At 54.1% G+C, this 24,849-nt stretch overlaps 6 protein-coding genes across 6 annotated transcripts; 3 read left to right on the top strand and 3 right to left on the bottom strand.

Moving 5' to 3' along the window:
* Positions 1-381: 381 nt before the first annotated feature.
* On the bottom strand, positions 382-2,550 carry MAM_06982 (sorting nexin-41; the record flags this gene model as incomplete). Its single annotated transcript, XM_040825780.1, has 5 exons — positions 382-477; positions 534-1,664; positions 1,721-1,987; positions 2,064-2,332; positions 2,448-2,550. The coding sequence occupies 5 exons, from the start codon at positions 2,548-2,550 to the stop codon at positions 382-384; spliced, it is 1,866 nt and encodes a 621-aa protein (XP_040676163.1).
* Positions 2,551-3,751: 1,201 nt separating this feature from the next.
* On the bottom strand, positions 3,752-4,591 carry MAM_06983 (uncharacterized protein; the record flags this gene model as incomplete). The annotated part of the gene is made up of 1 exon (XM_040825781.1): positions 3,752-4,591. One exon carries the CDS (start codon positions 4,589-4,591, stop codon positions 3,752-3,754), a length of 840 nt encoding a protein of 279 aa, XP_040676164.1.
* A 986-nt stretch (positions 4,592-5,577) lies between these two features.
* MAM_06984 (Tetratricopeptide-like helical) lies at positions 5,578-9,186 on the top strand (the record flags this gene model as incomplete). The annotated part of the gene is made up of 2 exons (XM_040825782.1): positions 5,578-8,175; positions 8,248-9,186. The coding sequence occupies 2 exons, from the start codon at positions 5,578-5,580 to the stop codon at positions 9,184-9,186; spliced, it is 3,537 nt and encodes a 1,178-aa protein (XP_040676165.1).
* Positions 9,187-9,705: 519 nt separating this feature from the next.
* On the bottom strand, positions 9,706-10,889 carry MAM_06985 (nitrate reductase; the record flags this gene model as incomplete). The annotated part of the gene is made up of 4 exons (XM_040825783.1): positions 9,706-9,855; positions 9,912-10,455; positions 10,581-10,662; positions 10,724-10,889. 4 exons carry the CDS (start codon positions 10,887-10,889, stop codon positions 9,706-9,708), a joined length of 942 nt encoding a protein of 313 aa, XP_040676166.1.
* Positions 10,890-15,236: 4,347 nt separating this feature from the next.
* MAM_06986 (leucine rich repeat protein) lies at positions 15,237-19,079 on the top strand (the record flags this gene model as incomplete). Its single annotated transcript, XM_040825784.1, has 5 exons — positions 15,237-16,336; positions 16,394-16,854; positions 16,918-17,217; positions 17,279-17,581; positions 17,644-19,079. 5 exons carry the CDS (start codon positions 15,237-15,239, stop codon positions 19,077-19,079), a joined length of 3,600 nt encoding a protein of 1,199 aa, XP_040676167.1.
* A 925-nt stretch (positions 19,080-20,004) lies between these two features.
* MAM_06987 (polyA nuclease) lies at positions 20,005-24,582 on the top strand (the record flags this gene model as incomplete). Its single annotated transcript, XM_040825785.1, has 3 exons — positions 20,005-20,729; positions 20,799-23,345; positions 23,400-24,582. The coding sequence occupies 3 exons, from the start codon at positions 20,005-20,007 to the stop codon at positions 24,580-24,582; spliced, it is 4,455 nt and encodes a 1,484-aa protein (XP_040676168.1).
* Between the last annotated feature and the right edge of the window lie 267 nt (positions 24,583-24,849).

Consider the following 24,849-nt stretch of genomic DNA (forward strand, 5'->3'; position numbering starts at 1 on the left):
AGAAAAAAAAGGAAAAAAGATCAAAGTACACTCAAAGACAGGCTCATCGTCAAATACGTCTCTAGTATACTGGTGTATATGGTAGTGCACCGCACCATGTGTGAATGCGCGTGATTGACTGAATCATGCTTGGCCGCTTGACAAATGCAGGAACCATATTTGAATCATCATCAACCTGACCTCACCCTCTTGACATCTTAAGCCTCTATTCCGGTAAGCTGTCTCTGATGTCATCGGCTAGGGGCTTCATCGAACGTCGCAAATTTAGATATCTACATTAAGCTCCTGGGCTCTTTACCTCAGAAGGGGCTGACTATGCCAGAGCAGCTCCCATTCCCCAGATGTGCTTCCACACTCACGATGCGAACGCACCAAGCACGGTTAATTTTCATCTATCTTGTCAACTTCTGTCCGTGCCTCTTCCCATTGTTGTTTGCTCTTCTTGGCCCATTCAATTTGGCTCTTTGCATATGCTAGCTGGAGGGGGAGGGTAAGCTTCTGATGTTTGCGTAATTTTTGCGATTTGCACATACCATGTACCGCTTGAGATCGTCTTCCTTGTCTTTCTGGAATCTCTTCAAGTCTCTTAATACACTCGCGCTCGCCTCCTTAACATCCCGTTCTGAAACTATTTGAGCCTTCTCTAATTGGGCAATCGATTCTCGGGTTTTACCGATGGTGTCGCGTCGCGTCCGCTCAGGATCAACATCTGCGACCCCCTGTATAGCGTGTCGCAGAGGCCCGAATATTTTGTTCGTGATGGAGTTACTGCTAGGTGCTTTCTTATGAGACACACTGGCGCTACGCTCAGGGAGGCCCTGGCTGGCGGATGGCGTCGGCGAGGAGAAATCCCCATGAGTTGGAGGAAAGTCTGAGTCGATGGATTCGGTGTCGTCTTGTCCCGTATCGCGCCTATGCTGAGACGACGGCTCTTTTAGACTCGTGGATCGCTTCGGCGGGAGGGATTGTTGCTGGCTGCTGGACAGGTATTGTTCGATTCGCCTCGCTTCCGTCTCGCTTTGTTCCAGCTGCTCCAACAGTCCCCTCTTCTTAGCCAGTTCTTCTGTCGTGAGATCCTGCTGAACTCTTTTCAGTACTCTGTATCTGAGCACGCTCTTGACGACACCAGCAAATTGGGCATTTTCTCTCATTGGCTCGGCGAAGCTTGCGCCAAGGGACCCGGCTAACTCCTCGGTGGCAATATACGACAAGTCAGCCGCCTGGCCGATTCGCTCAATTGCAGGACCCAGTGAAGGAGCCTGCTCAGACAAGGCAAATGCATTGTAACGCGAGCCTAGCTCGCAAAGATCTGCCGCAAGGGATGAAAGATGAGAAAGAGTTCGGCGATTGACTTTCTCCATGGGTCCCATGAGAAGTTGCTCGAGTTCCTTGATGGAAGCCTCGTAAGATATGAAGTAAGGGTCCAGATCGTGTTCGTTCTGCGTCGTAGAATCCGGAGGGAAGCGGCCTATGACATGTGTCCCGGTTTGTGGTACTGAGGGATTGATGTCATAAGTCGCGCCGGCTGTTGTCTTGAGCTTGGCTGAGGTGGAAGGCACCGGAAGGAAATTATGTGCCGGTGTTGGATTCGCTGTGTCCAATGGAGGAGCCTTGAGAATGGCCTTGGGAATGGAAGATATGGGATGTGAATGTAGTACCTCGCTCTATGGATGAGATTAGCTATGTCACGGCTGATGTGGGAGCGATCAGCTGCTCATACCCAGCTAGCATTCGGGTCGAGAAACCGCCACCATACACCATCGTCTCGGATTGCTTCCATACGGCGACAGCGATTCAAGAAGACTGCCAACATTCGCTTTCGAAGGTCAATTATCTGCTGATCCTGCTTGGCACTGGTTGGCTTGGCAGCGTAGTCTGCCATGGTGTGTTTTTCAGGAATCGGCGGAATAATGAGAGTGGGGTGCAATCGAGTCAGAGCGTCTCTGAGTGACGCGAATTCGGAGTAACGTCGTCGAACTTCTAGATCCTGTATTTTTTATTTTTTTAGTTGCAAATGTTAGTCCAGCTCCAGTATCAGTCCGGATGTTACATGTCAGTCGTACCCCGGTTCGGATAGTGTACACTATGTATCGACCTCCGCTTTCCAAACTCTTGCCCGCATCCGTGATCAAGATGGGCATGCTTGGGTTTTCGTATAGTATCTGTTCGATGCGGCTTGTATAGCCCCCAGGCTTTCTCTTTTGAACGGGCTCGTCTGGAGGCGCCGCATGATCGTGACTCTCATGCCGGGGGCCAGCAGTCGCTTGGCTAAAGATTGGCTCATCATCTTCGCTGCCTGACGTTGGGGTTCGGGGAGCGTCGAAGGATCGGTCTAAGGTAAGCTTGTAAGCAAGAATGTTCAAACAAGGCGACATGCACCCGCGATCCACGCCGAGGGGGGCCACGAAGTTGTCGTCGCAATTTGAGGCACGCCTGATCGTACTCACAATCTCGAGAAGATGGCGACGCCGGATTTATGGAGGATGACGTCTGCGAGTCGCGGCGGTCGAAGCTGGTCCCGTAGGGGTTGTTATCCTCGTCGTTCCACATGGTGAGCTTGCTCCAGTATAATTTCTCTGCTGAGGCAGCAGGCGAAGCTGTTCCGCGCTCGAGACGGCAGCGCGATTGAATGGTGAAAGGCCGCAATCTGCAACAAGTAGCGCAAGGAGCTCCGAGCAAGGGAACCGGCAGTCGCGGGGAACCAGGCTCTGAAGGCTGAAGGAGGGCACGGCGCGGTCAGTCGGTGGAGGGTTGGGCGAGGCTAGCTGCTCAGGAAGGGTTGGCTGGTCAATAGCTAGCTTAATAGTGCTTGCAAGACGTCTCGCAGCGTCTCGCCATTCTATGTTGGGAACAAATCGGGGGTAGGAAGCAAATGAACAAGGCCAAGGAGATGGGGAGATGATGGAGATGAGGCGCACTTTGAGGGCAGCGTGGGGCGTGGCGGATTCAGACCGGTCGACTTGACTTGCTACTGCCGCATGTGTGCCAGTTTCGACATTGGAGGTTCTGCAGCTTCATGCCGGCCGTACTTGGTACCTGCGACCCATCGTCCAAGTACCCAGGAACTAGGTCCAAGTACCTGTGGCTGGCCTCCTCCATCGGGGAGGGCACAGGTACCTCGTACTCTAGTACCTTGCTTACGAAGTACTCACCTGGGTACTTGAGGGATTGCTTGGTTGCTCCAAGCAGCTGGCAGCGATGACGAAAGGTCGTGCACGGACCACATCCGTCACCACCAAGCGCCAGCATTTGGCATTGTAAAACGCAACTCACGAAACTCCGTGCCTGTCAACCAGGGAAGTGCATAGCTAAGTAAGTAGTATTCTCGTCGGCCGACAGCTCGAGCCCGCTTGCACAACTGGCACCTCGTAGTTCCTAACGACGGTTCATCTCTACCATTCCTTCTCAACAGGTATCTCTTGTATGTACGCAGCCACGCCTCTGCAAGACTGCCCGCATACGCCGGCCTGTATTCTTCATCCCCAACGATATACATGCTCTCTCTCTCTCTCTCTCTGAGCATCTCAAACCTTGTCAAATGTGAAAACATCCTCGACGGTCGATAGCCAGGTTGACGGCAGAACCAAATGGCCTCCTCTCTACTCGCCGACAACGCTTACCACAGACTATGCGCTTGGGAAGACAAAGGTGCCGCATTGCTGTGACATCGATGGCCGGCGTCGATCTTCGCTTTGACTACTTCTGCGTAGATGAAACCTGCGTCAAGACTTTCAGCAGCCTGCCCACCGACTCACCCGAGACATACCTGACTGGCTTTAACGGAAGACGCAGGGCCAATAATTTGAAAATCATCGCTGTATACAGTTGCCGCGTTTGATCGGATAGATGCTGCTTCTGGATCTTCGAACCCATGGTCCTGCGTCTTCTCTTCTCCACGTCGTCGTCGCTCTCTCTTGGTTTGACTTTTCTTGCGTGAACATTGACTTGGATCAATGGTGTCTCGTCTGGATGCGGATTGACGGTGGTGAACGCTGACCGGGCTCTCTGGACCCGAGTCCGTTTGGATCGTCGATGCCTTTCCAGTCGAAGCCGGTAATGTCTGATTCAACCGACGAAGCCACTCCGGGGACTCTGCACGAGTCCTCACTGCGGTACAGGAGTGTCTTGTCTGGCGGCATGGCTGTCGTGTTGGCGGAGCTGAACCACCGGCCATGTTAGTCTGCTGATATCGAGCCGAATATTGGCTCGGATATTGTTGATACGTGGACGGCACCAAAGGCATGCCGTGATAAAAAACGGGAGGCGGCGGAAACGTGAAATTGGGCAGCTGGTGACTGGCTACGGCTTGCCATGCTATGAGTTGGTTTTGCGCAGTTGACATCTGAGCCGAGACGCTGACAGGAAGTCCATGACTCCAGCCGCAAGTGTTTCCTTGTTTTGTGATGCCATGTGATTTCCTTTCTTTGTTGGCCACACAAGCACGGCCCAAGCTGTACATGTAGACCAGTGAGACGACGAGAAATAGAACTACGGCACCCAGGGCAACACCCAAACGTTGGGCAATTGTGAGGCATTCCCATCTGATGCATCCTGCGCTGCGCGATAGGATCGAAGTTGATGTCGTCGGCATTGTTTAGTTGACGAATAGCAAGACCAGGGGGCAGACAGATGACAGGCAGACTTCTCAAGTAGGTAGGCCATGGCAGTTGTTTGGATGAACTTGTCAGGTCAGGTCAGGTCAGGTAGGTAGAGAGTCAGATATGAAGCGAGCAGGTCGGCCAGCTGGCAAATTGATTCTCTGCACGTGGGATTTTGCTACCATCATTCGTCACTCATCCTGCTTCCCTTTACATTTGTAAAGCCTCACCTGGCATGTGAAACGAGGATAGCACGAAGCAGAGACCAGTTCAAGACAGCAGCTCTACCAAGACCCGGGCAAATAAGTGATGGAATCCTTGAACCAAAGCAGACACCTATGAGCATAACTCAGGCACGAATTACCATGGCGAGGTACGTCGATATTTTGGAGGCTGTCGGCTTTCAGTTCCTGAGCTAACGAGGCACCGGCTGGCTTCATACTGCAGACTCTCGACACTTATCGGGCGGCATGTAGTACCACTAAAAGAAAAATGACAGTCCGGGTATATAAATGGTTCATTCTCTTTCATACTTGAAGTCCTGACATTGAAAACGTGTGGTGGCCGGACGCAGGAACATACTTTACTTGTACGGAGTACTTGGTGTATTGACGGACGCGGCCGTGCACGGGCCACCTCTCTTTTTTCGAGCGCAACGCCACTGCTTTGTACATGCAATTTCCAGTCCTCCACCTCCATCCAGCCCAGTGGCAGCGACTGACAGACAATCTATCCATCTTGCAAGGTCGTGCTGTTCTTTTTTTTTTTTTTTTATTCCTTTCCCCCGTGTCGCCCGTTGCTGGCAGCCGGTATTGAAGTTTTATGGCCATGGTTTCTGACTGACAAGGCGACTGATGGTCTGCGCATTTCATTCTTTCGAGGCGCACAACTAGCTGACCAGAGACGCGCTCGTGTCTTCCTCCTCCAACCCTCGCTCGCCCTCTCACTGGACATCACATCCCCAGCGACACTGGCCGAGATGGCTGCCATTACCAATGGAGCGGCCAATGGTCTGCCCAATGGCGATCGACCAGCCGGGCCTGCCAGCACTCGATTTTCAGATATCCCTTCCGCCATCGATATTCCAGTTCAAGGAGACCAGGAGGATGAAGCTGTCGAAATTGATCTCGAAGATCTCTTGGACGACCCTACCGAACTCTGCACTCTATTTGAAAACGAAAGAGCCGCCAAAACCTACTGGATGACGGTTGCGCTTGCGTATGCGAAGCAGAAAAAGATTGACCATGCTATTGAAATGCTCATACGTGGCAGCGGCGCCATCCAGAGCAGCAACCCACGCGATAAGGTCAGCATGATTTGCTGCTTGTGCTGGATGTATCTATGGAAGAGCCGCGAGGCCCCGCGTGTTGCGCCCGACGGTGTGCGAGTTTCCGAGGCCAAGACGAAAGAATATTACCTCCAGTTGGCCACTGCATCGTTGAACGACGCTGCCCGGCTGAACCCCTCGTTCCCGCCAATTTTTCTCGCCCGTGGTGTTTTGCTGCTCTTGCGGGCGTCCCTACAGGCCCCTGCAAAGACAGCTGGAGGAATCGGCTCTGAAAAGAACGAATTGCTAAAGACAGCAGTAAAATCCTTTGATGACGCGCTTCGAGTATCCCAGGGCAAAAATATGCTTGCTCTTATGGGCAAGGCAAGAGCCTACTTCTCTTTGCACAAATATCCTGATGCCTTGGCAACCTACCAGGATGTTCTTCACAAGATGCCTGATTTGGTAGACCCTGATCCACGAATCGGCATTGGATGTTGCTTCTGGCAACTCGGCTTTAAGGAGGACGCCAAGGTGGCATGGGAGCGAAGCTTGGAAATCAACCCCGAATCCAAGATTGCCAATATCCTGCTCGGTCTCTTCTATCTCGACGCCAGCGGCCATGTGCCTGTCAACAGTGATGATTTCTTAAAATTATACAGAAAAGCCATGACAGAGTATACACAGAAATCATTCAAGCTGGACAAAGACGTCCCCATCACTTGCTCTACTTTCGCTGGATACTTTCTGTCAAGAAAAGCCTGGGAAAATGCAGATAAACTAGCCCACAAAGCTATTCAATATACAGATGTCAACGCCATTGCCAGCGATGGTTGGTATCTGCTCGCGAGAAAAGCCCATTACAACGAAGATGCCGAAAAAGCCAGCGATTATTACCGTCGTGCCGACGATGCACGCGGAGGTGCGGACATAGGATACCTGCCGGCCAAGTTTGGTGTGGCTCAATTATCTGTTCTGAAGAATGATCTCGGTGAAGCCAAGCTTCTTCTTGAGAAGATGATTCAGCAATCCAAGAACCATGAAGCCATGATCTTGCTGGGAACACTCTATGCTGAAGAAATCTTTGCAGGTCAAAAGAGCGATAGCAAAGAAGACAAGTCTGCTGAGATGAAGAAGGCCATCACACTCCTAGAGGGCGTCCGGAATGCCTGGAAAGATCCCAAACGGACGGTTGCTCCAGATGCCTCCGTCTTGCTGAACCTGGCGCGTTTATATGAGCTGGACCAACCCGAAAAGGCCTTCCACTGTCTCCAGCAGGTCGAACAGCTTGAATTTGACCAAATACCAAAGTCAGAGCGACGCACAGATATAGAAGATGAGGCGGCCGCACAGATAGAGAGAAGAAAGCTTCTCCCCCCTCAGCTTCTGAACAACATTGGTTGCTTCCATTACCAAGCCGAGAAGCACGAGCTGGCCAGCGAGATGTTTGAGGCTGCCCTGAGCGCATGTATGAGAATCGGCGTCAAGGAACCCAGCATGGACACAGACGCACTAGTCTCCAGCATTAGTTTCAACCTCGGCCGAAGCTACGAGTCAAGAGGTTTGGCGGACAAGGCGATGGAGGTTTATGAAGGCCTGCTCGCTCGCCATGACGATTACACGGATGCTCGCACCAGATTGGCGTACATTAAACTGCGAAAGAACCCTAACAAGGACGGCCCAGATGCTGTCGCCAAGCTGTATCAGGAAAACACAAGTGACTTGGAAGTTCGAGCTCTGTACGGTTGGTATCTTGGCAAGGTACACTCTAGAAAGCGGCCAGCCAACATTGTGGAGGACCCGGAATTCCGTCATTACAAGCACACCTTGCAAAACTATGACAAGCATGATCGTTATGCTCTCATCGGCATGGGCAACCTTTATTTGCTGCAAGCCAGAGAGATGCGACGCGAGACGGAGGCAGACAAGCAGAAGCGAAGCGTCATCTATGGCAAGGCCGTGGAGTTCTTCGAAAAGGCTCTTTCACTTGATCCCAAAAACGCCTATGCTGCTCAGGGTGTCGCTATCGCGTTGGTGGAAGATAAGAAGGACTACAAGAGCGCCCTCACGATCCTCAATAAGGTTCGGGAAACAGTGAGAGAGCCTCATGTGTATGTCAATCTGGGTCACGTCTACGCGGAACTAAGACAGTACTCCAAAGCAATTGAGCACTACGAAATCGCTCTTACCAAGGAGGGAAAAGCCAATGACCCAGTCATTTTGTCATGTCTGGGTCGCACATGGTTGAACAGAGGTCGCTCAGAGAGGGACATTGACGCCTACACCAAGGCCCTCGAGTGCGCGCAACAGGTAAGCGAACTTGACATCGACAAAACGCAACGGGTGGTCGATTGGTTCCCTGGCTAACAGCATCCAACCTAGGCTCTCGAAGTTGCACCGGATCAAGTGCACTACAAGTTCAACGTGGCCTTTGTGCAAATCCAGCTCGTCACCACGATCCAGAACCTGCCCGAGAATAGAAGAACCGCTGAGCAACTTGAGACAGCCGCGGCTGGCCTCGAAGCCGCCATTGAATCACTAGACACCATTGCCACGCTCCCTCAAACTCCTTACCCCAAGCACGACATTGAACAACGTGCCAACATGGCACGCAACACGCTCCGCAAACAGCTCGAGCGAGCCATCGCGAAACAAAAGGAATGGGAGGAGAAGAACAAGGAAAAGATCCAGGCAGCCAAGGAGCAACGTGAGGCCGAACTCAAGCGCCGCGAGGAGAAGCGCCAAGAAATCCTCGAAAAGGAGCGGGAGCGCCAAGAAAAGATTCGCAAGGAGCGAGAGGCTATCGCTATCCGGGACCGAGCCCTCGCCGAACAACGCGCGGAAGAGGAACGCCAGAGGCTGGAGGCGGAAATGACCACCGACGCCGAGACGGGTGAAAAGGTGAAGCGGAAGAGCAGGTCGGCAGCGCGCGCTGGCGAAGGGAGAACCAAGAAGGCAGCTAAGAAGAAGACGGTGGACCGTGACGAGGACGATTCAGAGGACGAGTCGCGTACCAAGAAACGGAGGCGTCTCACGAAGAAGGAGTCGTCCAAATTCAAGTCGGCGGAGATTGTTGTCGACAGCGATGACGAGCCGGGAGGTGAGGACGATGCTTTGGAACAGGCAGAGAGGGAAATGGAGCGTGACGCAACGCCCGCGTCGGAAGGCGATGATGACATGACAGCCGATAGGATGGATGTGGATGAGGATGATGCCCCTGCTCGTAGCGGCGGCGAGGATGAAGATGACGACACCGCTGCCCATCAGGCCAAGCGTTCGAGAAGAGGGAGGGTTGTAGAGGAGAGCGACGAGGAGGAATAGGATCATGTCCTTTATTTATATACGACAGGGCAGGGTTAATGTGCACCAGGACTTGTGTGCTTCTGTATTCAAAACCAACGGGAAGCAAGGGAGAATTAGCTTCAACGCACTTGATAGCTAGCTGTACGCGAGACAGCTGGAGCAAGTGATGGTATACCGGGGACAGAAAATTGTACAGTATTGCCATGTGCAGCCCTTGTGTTTGTACGTACAGCGCCGTACACGGATAACGAGGGCCGTGATTCTCGCCATCGACCTGCCACCGCCTTTGCCCAATGCTCTCTCCTCCTGGCCGGGAGCATTGCAGATTTCCTGAACGCTCTACTTCTCCCCCCTCCCTGGCTGTACAATTTAGACATAGGGTATACTTTAGTTTCACAACCGGTCTAGGTCTACAGAATTGTCTATCGTATTGCAAATAGAAGGAGCAGGCGAGAAAATGGCACAAGGAAATAACAAGTGATTCTAGCCGGTTTCGCAAACAAGGGTGCTCAGATTTGACTCGGGCGAGCGAAGGCTTTAAAACGCAAAGACCTGGTCCTCGAGCTTGCTGACGGGACGGGCCTTCTTGTATCCCAGGCTCTCGGTGGTCTTCTTCAAGCCGCTCACCATCGGGGGAGGACCGCAGACGAGAATCTTGACGTCGTCGGCGGGCTTGGGGAGCCATTTCTGACCACGGGAGTTAGTGGCGATGCAGGAAGCAACGGGGAGTGAAGTGTACGCACGGTGATCATGTCGCCGGTGACGTAGCCGACGCCGCCGGTCCAGCCCTCGGGGGGGTTGTCCAGGACGTAGTGGACGCGGATGCCGCTGTCGTCCTTGGTCAGGGCGTCGAGGTCCTCTCTCAGGAGAATGTCCTGGGGCGTCACGTTGGCAAAGATCAGGTCGACGAGCGTCTTGTCGCCGTCGGGGCGGCCACGGACAATGGCGCGGATGATCTGGAGCATGGGGGTGATGCCCGTGCCGCCGGCGATCATGCCAAAGTGGCGGACCATGTTGGGAGTGTAGACGAAGGCGCCCTTGGGGCCACGGACGCGGATGGCCTGGCCGACCGTGAGGGACGCCATGTGCTTGGAGATGTTGCCCTGGGGATAGGACTTGATCAGGAGATCAAAGTAGCCGGGCTGGTGGTCGCCGGAGATGGGGGTGTAGGAGCGCACAATCTCCTTGACGGTGCCATCTTCCTGCTTGATAGGGGCGCCGATCGAGATGTGCTGGCCGATGGGGAGGCCGAGGATGGACTTGGACGAGGGGAGCTTGAAGCGGTAGCTGCGTAGACGTTAGCTTTCTCGGGTGGTTGATGAGGATTAACACGGCCAAGGAGCTGGCTGGCTGGCTGGCTGGCTGGCTTGTGGCTGGGGAGACGGAAGCAAAAATGGCGCAACCTTGCTTACATGGCGACATTGTGAGAGATGACCGTCTTCTCCTGGAGCTCGAATTCCTGGAAAACATCGGGTTTGAGCACCTTCTTGATCTCTGTGAGCCACAAGGGTCAGTAGTCGCACACACCCGACGAGGCATGTCTCTTTATACTCACGGAAGTTCCAAAAGTTGTAGGCACCCAGCGCCAGCGCCAGGGCAACAGAGTACGGAGCCCAATCTCTCTTGACAATCAGGGTGCCGACGACGAGGAGGACGGCCGGGATATAGACATAGTCGATGTAGTGGCGCGAGAGCAACGAATCCTTGGTGTTGGAAGCCATGATGCGTGGCAACTGTGGTCAATCTGGAGTCCCAAGCTTCCCAACCAAGCGGTGACGGAACTGATTAGTTGTGATACGACGACGACGGAGATGCAACAAAACACACACAAACGCACACACAAAAAAAAAGCCACCAAGGGGGGGTGCCGGGCGTGCAGAGGAGCCGCGAGCAGTGCTGCCTGGGTCCGCAGCAACTGAGCTTGCGCGAGAGCAAATTCGCAAAAGATGAGAGTCGATGTCAATTGGGCCGCAGCCGTCACTTGCGAATTCCAATCTGCAGACCGAGTGGACAATGGCGAGCCCGTCAGCTGTGCCTGTGATGACGCTCCCACGAAGTTGGGAGATTCTAGTAAAGCCGTTGGCTGGGACGGCAAGTCGGCGCGACGCGGCGAATTTTTGCCGAGCCGAGAATGATTGGACGTCCGACCCTCGGCATGCATGCGGGCCCACTGTAGTCTGTAGGTACGTGGGCTCCAAGTCTTCTAGCTAATTGTGTCTGCCGACCCGGAGTACGGAGTACCTAGGTAGACATGTTGCCTGTGGCTAATGGAAGGGCGGCTGCGGCTGCGTTGTGGCTGCGTCTTGCCGTCCGGGTCGGGGCAACAAAGATCCGGCACCTGGACCGAGCAACGTCATACTTATCTGTCCAGTGAGACACTACTTTGTCAGTGGGTGCTTACGGACCGCATGCAGCTAACTTCTTAGGCAAACAGCAGGCGAGATGCTCCGAACTAAAGCCCAGCCCGGACCTAATGCCATTGTAGTTACTTGGGTCAATGTGTGGCTACGTTCCAGCAATCGTGGGGTTGGTTGTCCAGGACACCATATGTGGCAGACTGAACCAGAGGCTGAAGCTTCTTTACGAGCTAGGCTGAGTGACGTATCTCATGATCCGTTATCTCATCTGCGGCACCTTCGCCATGTTTTTTGCCCTTGAGGATTGAAATAAATCTGTTGCTAGAAGAATATGAAAACTATTCTTTCATCATGCTAAGCCTCCCACTTTGACACAGGGTTTCCATGTAGTTTGTTGAGCCAGACGAAGGATCCGAGGTCCGATTGCCAACATTCACCGTCCGTGGCTGCAAGGCGCAAGCCCACAAATACGACTTGTACTGGCGCCGACCACACGTCCCCATCATGCGGGGGGCGTGCTGCTGAAGACAAGTATCTCGCTTATACGGGCTCTAGCCTTGTCGGTAAAGCCGCAGCATGTCGTAGAATATCTGCGTCTAGTCTGGTCGTCCGAGTTTCTCGGGTGGGTAGGGACTCGAGACTTGATAACTTACACAATTAGTTCATAGCATGCGAACGGCGCCGTGACCATTCCTGGGCGGACCCATTGCCATGGGCCTAGTGAATTGACTAGTGTTTGTGTACTGGCAATAATATACTATTAATACTAGTGCTTTCGCCAAGACACCGTAGAGCTCGCGGGGTGGACATTTTCCCACCTTGGCCTCTCGGATTGAAAATTGCCGGATGAACGGCACAATGTACGTATTTCGTGTTCGTTTCTGGAGACCCATCATGAACCTTTGTAGGTATGTACAATGGAGGTAGGCATTCGGCACACCCATGGCGAAGCCTTACTGGCGAGTGCCTCGCGGCGCACGACTCGCGGACGAGTAGAAACCCTCATTGTCCTCTAAAGTATGTACGCTGCAAGGAGAGTCCTTTGTACGGATCAATTGAGTTGATACACGTGTGATGCTCCCGAGCACCTGGGCGTTAACCTTTGCACTTGGGTCGATTGTGGCGATGGGCTCAGATTAGGGTTTGTCCCTTGTCTAGCACGAACAGCAATGGTCCGGTGTAGGCCACAGACGTCTTCCAAACGGCGCAAGGGGGGAAGACTCGTGAGGGGGAATCTTATACTCCGTACCTGTACTGTATAAGCGACGGTCGGGGACGCATGTTGGCAGGTCGATCTGACTGACCTGGGTGAACAGTGCAGAGCCTTAACGAGCCATGTGCGTAATATTGTGGTATTCTCACCTGGTGAAATATGAGGACAAGGAAAGATTGGACCGATGCTGCCAATGCAAGGCTAAAAAAGGCTATCTGGCGGGTTTTGGGCTAGAAATGTAATACCGTACCGTACAGTACATACGACATAATACGCAGCCAACTTGGTGCTCTCGATCTGAGAGGTGCTGCGACGGGATGGACGAGCGGAGGAGGTAGGAGTCGGTTTTGATGATTTGGTTGTGGCCCCGCTAATAACTAATGGCGCTTGCCAGATCTACACAAGGTCAGTCAAAGGTCTGTGTGCGTGTGGGTGTTCCCCCCCGCCCCTGTTGAAGCTTCCGTGAGAAAGGAAAAAAAAAAAAAAGGTCAATGGCTGGAAATAGATGGTCGACGGCCCAGTATATGTAGCAGACTAGACTACATGTTACATGTTGCCTGCTCGTCGACCGGACGGCAACACGTCAAGGCAACTTTTGGTCATGGACATGACGATCCCTGTCGTCGAGCCTGGCTTTGGCTTGGCCGCGCCCCCTTTTCACTTTTCACTTTTCACTTTCAGGCTTGGGCCTTGTCACTTGTGTTCGCCCCGTCCCATGCCATCCATGCTACCGCTTGACGCCATCTCAATCCTCAATCTCCATCGCAGAAGCCACTGCAACATCCTTGCCCATGACGTGACGCCTGGTTGACCTCCGTATAATACAATCACCACTCGCCACCCCGTCGCTGGTCGTTTTCGACGGAGGCGACTCGGGCCAGGCTGGCATGGCAGGCAGGCTGGAACAAGCAAGCCGGCCGTCATCCATCGTCTTGTTGTTGCATTTATCCTGTAGGTGGCCCGGCCTGGTCGCGTTTCGACTCCTTGAGTCCTTGGTCGGGAGAGCTTCAGTAAACCCCAGGCCCGGCTCCAAACAAACGGGCCCTTGACCTGGTCCGTCTGGTCCAAAAATATCGTCTTCTCCCCTGGGCCTTTGCCCTGTCCTGTGACGCTTGCTGCTTGATGTCCCACGACAACCCCCTGCCTTTTCCATCCTCCTCCATTCTCGTCCTTGGCTTCTCACGCTGGTGTCGACCTGGCCTTGGACTGCACTGCACATGCACATGCACACGCAGCCTTTGTCCCGTCTTCTTTCGTATTGTCAACGACGAGCACCATCGGTGCAAAGAAACCAGAGCCGAGCGATTGAGCCACCACCCGGCCTGTGTCCGTTTTGGGAGCGACTGAACATTCAAGCAAGCCTCCTTCGCCCTCCTTGCTCTTTCTATTCTGGAAACCCTCGGTCGGCCCAGCATTGGGCGGTGCCATCTCGGTTGGCGTCGTTTCTGGGACTGAAGTTTGGGTGGGAAACTTTAAGACATCTCTCTTTCCCCGTTTTTTATTTTTCAATTACACTTCCACTTCCACGTGCCTGTCTTCCCATGTGTGGATGAATGCGTACGCCCTCTTTTATTTCCGTTTTCAATTCGAGGTCTCGGCCCTGGGCTAATCACGCGATCGGGCCTTGGTCACTCTGCCGACTTGGACTGCATCGTCTGGTGTGCTGTAATCTCAACCATAGCTTGGATTTGGTTTCCATCAAGGTCGGTTGCTTCTCTACTTGGCTAATGCGCTTTTGTCTTCTTACCCAGCCACTGCTTGTATTCAAACAAGCAGGCTCTCATCCTGGCTCTTTCCCTGCATTCCCATCCGAAGCGTCCTTTTAGGCAGGAGGGGGCTACGGAGTATTTCTCTTGGATACTCAAGTAGGCGGCACGCAAGCACCGTCGCCTCACGCCTTCTTCACTCTTGGACCTTTTTGTTCCTGAACTCCCTGTACGCAGGAGGTCGACCGGGATTTGCTGGGACGGAAGCCATTCCAGAGTATCCGTACGGAGTGCCGAGCTGACAATTTGCCACCGCCCAGGCGCCCATGCCAAGTGTGATAACGCGCGACGGGTAACGACATTCTCCTCGCCGCTCCCTGCTGCGTGCTGGGATTTTGTTTCCGGAGTGACGGATGCGGGTGCGCTTGTACTAGAGCTGAACTATCCTACGACTCTTCTGACCATCGTGCCGTTGGCAGCCTGTTCAATTCCAAGACGGAGCCTGTGGCTGAGACATCTGCTCCTTGGGCTACCCACTCCACGTCATCCAGCCATCAAGTGAAGAGCTTCCCCGGAGCAGAGTCGAGTCGATACGGCGGCCGTCAGCTTCATAGTTGACATTGCCATTGCCATTGCCATTGGCCCCGCCTCCCGCTCGCAATAGACTGCACATCTCTCCTCCTCGCCATGGTCTGTTAAGACCTCCTTCGACGGACAAACATCGTCTGGCAACCGTGAGAGATCAAGCACGAAACGCCAGACCTTGGTTTCTGGCAACCCAGCTTCGCAGCCATGAACGTCGAGCGATGGAAACGGAGGTCGGCCTCGGTCCTTTCTCTGAACTCGCCAGCGACCAGCTACTACGATGCCAAGTCGCCGCCTCAACCGACGGAGAGCAAGGCTCCTCGGGTCCTGACCCGCGCGCTTCGGTCGCTGAGTAGTTCGAGCATGGACTCGATAACCGCCACTTCCACCAGAAGCAATTCCATACGCAAGCTGCAGAAGACGCCGTCTTCGAGCTCTTCCGTGATCGATCGCCTTCAGAGACGCGTTTCCAAGGACTCCCCCACAGCCGACCGCCCAGGAAGCCCAACCGAGCAATTACAACCCTACTCAGCAATGGAAGTGCTTCAGTGTGGATCACTCAAGGCAGATGTTTCGCTTCTCAAAGCAAAATCTGAGTATCTGGTCTTGTCGGATCAGGTCTTGGTAAAGTTCAACAATGGCGACTCCGCCCGCGTTGCTTTCCCGCAACTCTTTGCGCCATCCTCCGACGGCCACAACGCGTCGTCATGCCACCACGCGACCGGCAAACTGTCTTCCGGCGATGTGCGTCTGGAAATTTCACTCCGCTCAATTGTTGCAGCCTTTAATGAAGACAGTACCGGCAATCGATCCGGCATCGAAATCTGGTGGTTTTCGCCGTGGCCGAAGCTGGCCTACTCCAAGGCACACTTGTATTTTGCCTTGCCCGGGGAGCGAGACGTTTGGCTGGCTTCAATCCATCGCGCAGTCAGGGCAAAGCTGAGAAAGTCATCCAGAAGTGCATTGATATCGGATAACTTGAGGAGTCGTATTGACCACATTGTTCGAGCTTCTGAGGGATCCGCCGACGCCGGGTATCAAAGCACCATCTTCCCAGTTGCACGACGGGTTTTTGGAGGTGGCATCAAGGGTAGCACAACCGAGGACGCACCCGACAGCTCAGATATCTCGTCCTTCTTCCTCATCATTGGACCGTGTATGTGCCATTTCGTCGAGGTCCTGAAGGCTGACCACGCGACCCCCCCTGGCGATTTACGTGTAAAGGCCATCTCCTACGGCACGGTTACCTTGACTCGTTTCAAAGCCTCTGTGGTGTCACATGAGCATCGATTTGTCATGTGTTTCAGGTAAGTACAGGAATAGGCGATATTCGTGCCGTGCTCTACAGGTGCTAAGAATTTTAGGTCTCCGTTTGGCCGCGAGACGAGAGTTGATCTCGCCAGTTCCCAATACCGGCGTATCATCGAGACACTGACCAAGGCCGATCGAATTCTGAAGCCGATGTGGCCACAGCATTTCCAGCAGGTGATATTTGATATCAGAGGCCTTCCGCCCCCTCTTCAGCTGACGTCTGGGAATGACCTTGGCGGCCTAAGGCGCAGTTTGGAAGCATACTGTGCTGCGTATCAAGTTCGCGTACCGAATTGGACCATTGATTGGAGTCCTCCGCCCCAACCCGCTTTTCGATTGTTGCCCTCTGATGGCCGGTCCTATTCTCCCATGCAGCTTCTTGCAGTCTTCCGGGCCTTGCGATATAATAGCTTCTTCAAAGCTATCTCTTTTCGTGGCGTGGATCTTTCATCTCTTGCCGGAAGGAACGACAAGCCAAAGTATGGGGATTCTCTTGCCTATAAATCCCTCAACGGTACGTAGCTGAACCTGGCACATTGATCAAACTTCCATGATCCCTCTACTGACCATGTTCTAGGTGTGACGATATCTGAAGAACACCACGAAATACTTCTCCAGTCACCGATTTTGGAGCAGGAGATCCATGCCCTACTCTTTGCATCAGAATCCATTCGAAGTCTGGACATGTCCGATATATTGGGTATAGGGAACAAGAAAAATAGGCTGAGTCGGTACCAATATGACTTGACAAGTCTCAGCAAGGCGACATCAGAGATCCTACGACCGTTTTTAGAATTGTGGCGACGGCAGCTTTGCATTTGCCACAGCATCTCCTTGTCCGGCAACCCAATTGCTCCCGAGGATCTGGACGAATTAGGTAAAATTTTCTTTCCCTCAGGTGCGTGGTGAAGAAATGGCTGCTAACTGAGTTCGGAAAGCCGATCTCTTGACCTTGGACCAAGTTCATCTTCGTAGGATCGATCTGTCCAATTGTTCGCTAGGTGATGCTGGACTGTCAAAGTTATGGGTTAGCCTTGCTGGCCAGACGGATTCTCTGGAGTGGATAGACACGTCCAACAACCAGGGAGTTGTACGGTTCGAAATCATTCAAAGCACCCTGAGTGGATTGCGGAGGCTTTCCAAGTTGGACATTGCCGGAAACACCCGCATCACGTCAGAGGAGTCTTTATTCGACGAGTTGACCATGCAAGATTGGCATCTCCAGGAGCTGGATCTCTCCGGTATCATGGCGAGTCCAACCAACTGAGCATTTTTCCTCATCAAAGTTTGTTAGCTAATGCAGAACCGCAGCTCAACGACGCCACGGTGGATGTCTTGTCGAATTATTTACAGACGGCTAGTTCGAGGGGCCTTCATACGATGCGCCTCAACAACTGTGGGCTAACCGGCGGGCAACTTGCCCGGCTCTTCTATGCCATGGGTCGAACAAGGCCGGTAGAGCTCTATGTCGGTGGCAGCCGTCTGGATGAGGGAGTGGATGATCTATGCATGGCCATTACTGAAGGCCATGGCCCTTGGTGTCTCTTTGTCCAAATGGTTGAGTTTGCCATGGAGGCCAACTATATCAAGCTTCTCAGAGCCCTAACGGTCAACACGTCGATCGAGTGTCTCAGCCTCGCCGGAACCTCGACGCCAGACGCCGCCAGTAGTGTGGCTTGTCAAGCGATTGCAGATTTCTTTGCCAAGAATTGCACGGTTCGCTTTTTGGATATCTCTGGCTTCGATTCGAGGCTGGACGAGGGTAGGCTTGGGCGAGAATTTTCCAAGGCACTCATTAGCTTGAAGACCAACGAGAGCATCGAGCACCTTCGAGTCCGCAGCCAGATGCTCAATATCAATATTGGCGACTTGGCAGAGGCTATCTCGGAGAACAAGACTCTGCACACCCTCGACTGCGAAGGAAATGATTTCAATCTTTCCAATTATCGACACCTCGTCTCCTGCCTAGACCAAAACACCACCACCCGATACTTTTCCGCATTTTCTGCCGAAGAGCTCAAGAAGGCAACGTCCAAGTCGGTAGAGACTGCCGTAACTGGTGCACCGGTCCGTCGGCCATCGGTCATTTCCAGGTTCAAGTCGGATAAAATTGCGAATGGGAGCAGCAAGCCGCTAGTGCAGCGGTTGAAGGATGAATGGGACACAACGGGGTCAGACTTGAGACGAATTCTCCGGCGAAATCAAATCATGTCTGATGATGAAAATGCAGCTGAGCCGGATGAGAGCTCTTCTCAGGAGTACCACAGAAACAGTACCACGGAACTGGCCTTCTCTACAGCCTTTGGCGGATTGCCACTCATGGATCTCCAGAGGCGACGAGCAAAGGGCGTTCGCAGCTCCCAGGACCCGCAACAGGCAGTTTCTGGAGACCTGGCCGTTAGGCGGCATAGTCGGCACGGATCGGGGGGGTCGCGGGAACTTGCAACGCGGCCAGTCTCAATGATCTCTAGCGAGATTGGTGCCAGTCTATCGACCGAGGAAGACAGTTACGGATCAAGCGGCGTGCCGACTCCGCCGGAGGTTGAAAGCCCCATTGAAGAGTTGGGCCTGATGGCCGAAATTTTAGCATCGGCCATCATGGACGAGTCGAATTACACTTGCTCGGATGGACATGATGCGGAGGATGGTCTGCAAGTGAAGAGATGTAGGCGATATATGGGCGATCCGACGAGCCGCATCGACGAGGAGGACGGCGCAACTGATACGGAGTCGGCATGAATGGGCGTGGCGGCTCGTTTTCACCACTAGATTCGGGAGAGAGGGGGGCCTGTAAATTTTCTTTTTTTGATAAGCGGGCCTTGTCCGGGTATGTATGGAGTTTGTGCAAGGCATGAGACACATGGACGGCGTTTGTTGGAATATGAGACACACTGCATTCGATCGATACCCCCTCGTTAACATGTTTCTTTGGCCTAGCTAAGTGTAGTTTGAGAGAGAAGTGAGCATTTGAAATATTGCATGGGAAATGGTGTAAACAGTGAGCCCGCCTCGCTGGTCCGGGATATTTATTGTATTATTGCTGGACCGAGGACAGCGGTCCGTTTGCCGTAGTTATTACGAGCGGGTTGGCAGGGTCCGAGCTGCCGTGGGGCTGAGCCAGGGACAAAGCCGCAGGCGGCGAAATGGGCACCTGGCAGTGGTGCCCAACCCAACCCAACCCCAAACCCTTGAACACTGCGCCACGCCATTCCGTGTCCCATCCTGGCAGGCGGTAGGTAGCCTCCTCCCGCCTTCCGCACGGAGTACGGAGTAGTACGCGGACTATTCCGTGCCTCCGTGCCCAGCCAGGGAGTCGTGACTCTCGACTCGTGACATTTGCTGCTCCCATTCAGCCTCCTTCAACCTCGCGCCGTCATCTGCCCTCGCAACAATCTTGCGTCGGTGGTTTGATTTGCATAGTCCTGGGCGTGCCTTTCCCCTCCCACGGGGCTTGCCATTGTGCCTTGCCTTTCACTCTCGATTGTCCGATTGTTTCGCGCTCGCTCCGTTACCGTCGCCTCTACTGCGGAGCTTCTCGCTCCCGGGGCCCTGACCCGAACGAGTCGTTTCGGCCAATATCACGATTCGCGACAGCCTCCCGAAGTTGCGCCTACTGGAGCTCCATCATTCGACGAGACCCAAGATACGAGACACCGGTTTCGTCATGTACTCCAATACCAACACCTTTCTCGGCGGCAGCAGCCAACGACCTGGAGGCCAGCAATATGGTGCAAGTTCCTTCAACACCACCACGCAGCAGCAGCAGCAGCAGCAGCCTGGCCCCTTTGCGCCGCAGCCCACGGGATTCGCACAGCAGCCATTGCAGCAGCAATATACTGGGTTCCCAATGCATGCCCAGCCGACAGGTGTGCCACAATCATCTCAACAGCCGCTCCAGCAGCAGTACACGGGATTTCCGGGCCAGGCACAGCCTCAACAGAGCTACCAGACCGGAGCTGCCCCTCCGATGCCGTCGATGCCTCCACAATACCAGAAGCAGTTTCAGCAGCAGCAACATCAACTACAGCAGGCGCAACCGCATGCGCAGTCTTCATTCCAAGTCTCCCAGCCCACTGGGTTTGCCTCATCCTCTCCGGTCCAAGCCTCTGCACCCACGCAGCCTCCGATGAAGTCTCAGCCAACCGGCTTCACTGAAATGGCTGCTTCGTTTCACACTGGAGGAACCGCGAGGCCTCAAGGACGACGAGCAGAGAGAACGAACAAGATTCCCAATATTAGACTTTCGTTTATCACAGCCCAGGATCAATCCAAGTTTGAGACCTTGTTCAAGTCTGCTGTAGGCGACAATTCGAATACCATGTCCGGTGACAAGGCCAGAGATCTTCTGCTGAGATCTAGGTTGGATGGGGATACTCTTTCTCATATCTGGTAGGATTTACACGGGACTGCATAGCGCCCCGTCTATGTTTGTATCTTGCTAACAGATCCATTGCGCAGGACTCTGGCGGACACCACGCGTGCTGGTCAGCTATACTTCCCGGAGTTTGCGCTTGCTATGTACTTGTGTAATCTGAAGCTGACCGGGAAGTCTCTGCCCCCATCGCTTCCGGATAACATCAAAAACGAGGTTTCCAGCATGGTTGATATTATCGGCTTCAGTGTAGTGGATGATGCTCCAGCGTCCGCATCAGCTACCAATGGCCCTAGTTTCCAAACCGACATTGCAATACCCTCAGCTACTCAACAGCCGCCGCCGCAGCCGCAGCCGTCCAACTCTCAGCTTCTCCAGTCGCAGATGACGGCATTTCCTAGCCAGCAGCAGACTGGTTTTGGCGGCCAACCCCAGGGCCTCCAGGCTCATCAGACTGGGTTCCCCGGCATGCAGAACCCTCAGCCGACAGGATACCAAGGACCGCGACCTCCCATGCCGCCAATGCCTACTGGTTTTGGTCAAGGTCCCAATGATGGTAGCATGGTAATGCCTCTGAATGCCCAACCAACTGGGCGGCCTGGACAGTGGGGTTTGGTAAACGCGCCCGCGTCTGGGCTGCCCAACATCGATGCCCTACAGGCTCGAATGATGCCACAACAGGGCCGTGAAGCAGGCAGTTACACCACCCAAGGGCTTCAAGGCAATGCGGTCATCCCATGGGCAATCACCAAGGAAGAAAAGACGCGGTATGACGCCCTGTTTAGAGCTTGGGATGGGCTTGGCAGGGGATACATTGGCGGCTCTCAAGCCATTGAAATCTTTGGCCAAAGTGGTCTTGAGAAGCCTGATTTGGAGAGGGTCTGGACTCTGTCCGACAGTGGGAATAAGGGCCGACTGGACCTCGATGAGTTCGCCGTTGCCATGCATTTGATTTACAGAAAACTCAATGGCTATCCATTGCCCAGTAACCTTCCCCCGGAACTTGTCCCACCCTCGACACGCAATTTCAGCCAGTCCATCGGTACTCTCAAGTCTTTGTTAAACCGAGAGTCAGACCTCCGAAAGAACTCTGGCGCAGCTCTTCTGCCCCAGAAGACGGGTGTTAGCTACATGAAGAACCGTTCTTTCAGGGGCACGGGCGTTGGAGCTCAAGGAGGTCGCAAAGATGCTACCGTCTTCCGAAATGACGACGAAGATTTTGGCTACCGGTCCAGCGCTCGGAGAAGACTCGGAAACTCGTCTCCGCGTTCTGAGTCGCCCGGGTCTGTGGCATCGAGCGACGACCTTTCTCTTGATCAATTGAGGAAGAAGATCAAGGAGAAGCAGGTTCTACTGGATGCGATGGACTTTGCCGATGAAAGAAACAATGAAGAGGATGATATACTGGATCGTCGGGACCGGAGGGAGTCCGAGGAGCTATACAGACGTATCAGACGTATTCAGGGAGATATCGATGCCCATCCTGATGCAGCCCTGACTACCGGAGATTTCGATGCGGAGAGGCGCTCCCTAAAACGTCAGCTCCAGAAGTTTGCTGACAAAGTCCCGGAACTTGCGTCTCAGGTCCGAAGAACTGAAAAGGCCATCATGGAGGCTCGGCTTGAGCTTTTCCGGCTAAAAGATGCCAAGTTACACCCCAATAGCGGTCCACCAATCGTTGGAACCGGTCCAGGAGGATCTGTGACCGAGAGCGATCGGCTGAAGGCCAAAGCAAAGGCTATGATGCAACAACGGACAGCTGCTTTGACCGGCAAGAAAATTGACATTGGCCCGGAGGATATCGACGCCCCGAAGCGACTCGAAGAGGAAACTATTAAAGTCAAGACTGAGAAGGAGAGCAACGAGAGTATGGTCCGTGATGTCGAAGAGAGCGTTCGCGACTTTGCACGCGGCATTGAAGATGGGCTTAAAGAAGGCGGCAAGGACAACTCCAGCGAACATGAGAAACGACGATGGGAAGATGCTCTTGGAGTTGAAGACGAGGTTCGTGACTTTATCTTCGACCTGCAGCGCGAAAGTCGTGCTGCCCGTTTGCGCGCTCAAGACAAACATCCTGCTCGAGCCTCACCAGCAATCGAGCAATCCCATCCAGAAAGAGTTGCCAGTCCGCGCCTCGAAAGTCCCGTCTCCACGTCTCGCACTGCCGCAGCGCCTGCTGCTGGCGGCACATACTCTTCATACAAAACGCCGGAGGAACGCGCAGCGTACATTAAACAGCAGGCAGAGCAGAGAATGGCTGAGCGTTTAGCTGCGCTTGGAATCAAGGCTCCAGCGAAGTCAGGCGAGTCGGCTGCCCAGCGGACGGAGCGTGAACGGGCTGAACGGGCCGCCAAGTTGAAGCAAGCAGAGGAGGAGGATGCCCGCAGAGAGGCTGAGCGGCAAGCCCGTCTTGCTGACGAACATGGTGTGCCTCCTCCTGTGCCAGCTTCAGAGACGCCTAAACCTGCGACGAGAGCTCCTCCTCCTCCCCCGACAAGAAAAGCCGCCAGGACGGATGCTTCCGAAGAGGATGCAGCAAAGCTGGCAGAAGAAGAACGGGCTGCGAAAGCTGCTGAAGAGGCAAGAATTACTCGACAACGTGAGGAGCAGCAGAGGGAAACCAGGGAGATGGAGTATGTTTATGTCTGCTTCTATGCCGTCCAAGTATAGCACTAACAGCTGATCAGGGAACGTGTCAAAGAGGAAGAGAACGAATTTGCCAAGGAACAGGAGGAGGCCGCAGCTCGTTTGAAGGCCCTTGAGGAGCAAGTAAGGCAGGGCAAGTTGCGCAAGGAGGAAGAGAAGAAACGCAAGAAGGCCGCTCTGGCGGAAGCCAAGGAGAAAGAGGCCAACATGGCTGCGAGACGCGCGGAGATTGAGGCGGCTAAGCAGCGTGAGCTCGAACTTCAACGACAACTCGAGGCTCTAGACGATGACGACAGTTCTTCAGACGACGACGGCCCTCAACAAATCACGCCCCAAGAGTCTACTCCAAACGGCAGTCAGATTGCTCATCAGGAGACAGGGAAGAGGCACAGCCCTCCCCCGGCTGTCCTGCCCACAGCTCCTCCTGTGCCAACAGTCGTGACATCACCCCCAGCTGACACTGACGTCCAGAGCAAGGATCCCTACGCCGAGATCATCTCACATGCAGCAGAGCCGTCGTCCACTAGTCGAGCTGGCGATAATACGCCTACGCCTCCGGCGCCTCGTCCTGTCTCATCTACCAATCCCTTTCACCGTATGGGCCAGCCTCCTGCTGCTACTGCTGGACCAGTATCCAGGAAGCGAGCTGACTCGGACGATTGGGGATCTGATAAGGACGCGGATGAAGACTCGGATGACGAGCGGCCAGGAGGTGGTAATGCTGCTCAACTGGCGTCGATACTGTTCGGCACCATGGGCCCTCCACGGCCACTTTCTGCTGCCGGACGCGGTTCTACGCCAGCCAGTCCGGTGCCCGCAAGTGACGCCCCTATTGCATCGCCGCCTCCGCCTCCACCGGCCCCAAGTTCGGATGCTCCCGCCGCACCGTCACCACCACCACCACCTCCTCCTCCTCCTCCTCCTCCAATGCCGGAGAGCAATGGCCCTACATCTCCTCCGCCGCCGCCACCTATGCCCAGTTCCGACGCTCCCTCAGCGCCGCCGCCGCCGCCGCCGCCGCCGCCTATGCCACCAGCTGGAGCACCACCACCTCCTCCTCCGCCGATGCCCGGCGCGGGAGCACCTCCTCCACCCTCGCAACCCCTGCCTTCAGGTGGCCGTCCAGCCGGTTTCTTGAGCGAAATTCAAGGTGGGAAATCCCTCAAGAAGACCAAAACCAATGACAAGAGCGCGTCCGCGGTAGCGGGTCGTGTTTTGGACTAGATGGAAAATGCAGGATGATGAACAGGATTGCTGTCTACAGACTGCGTAGCCACTGCGGACAGAGGAGCTCATTGCAACTACCTAGGCAGTGTGAAAGACGCCGAAGAAGGAACTGGAACTGGCCTCGTGTATTTTCAGAAGGAACTCCCACCAATAGTCGATAATACATAGTCCCGTTGGAAACGACTCGTCCGTCTCTCTCTCTCTACTTGATGTGCGCTCTCTACTTGATGTGCGCTCTCTACTTGATGTGCCTTGATGTGCGCT

The sequence above is a fragment of the Metarhizium album genome, assembly GCF_000804445.1.
Source record: "Metarhizium album ARSEF 1941 chromosome Unknown scaffold_26, whole genome shotgun sequence".
Taxonomy (NCBI): Eukaryota; Fungi; Ascomycota; class Sordariomycetes; order Hypocreales; family Clavicipitaceae; genus Metarhizium; species Metarhizium album.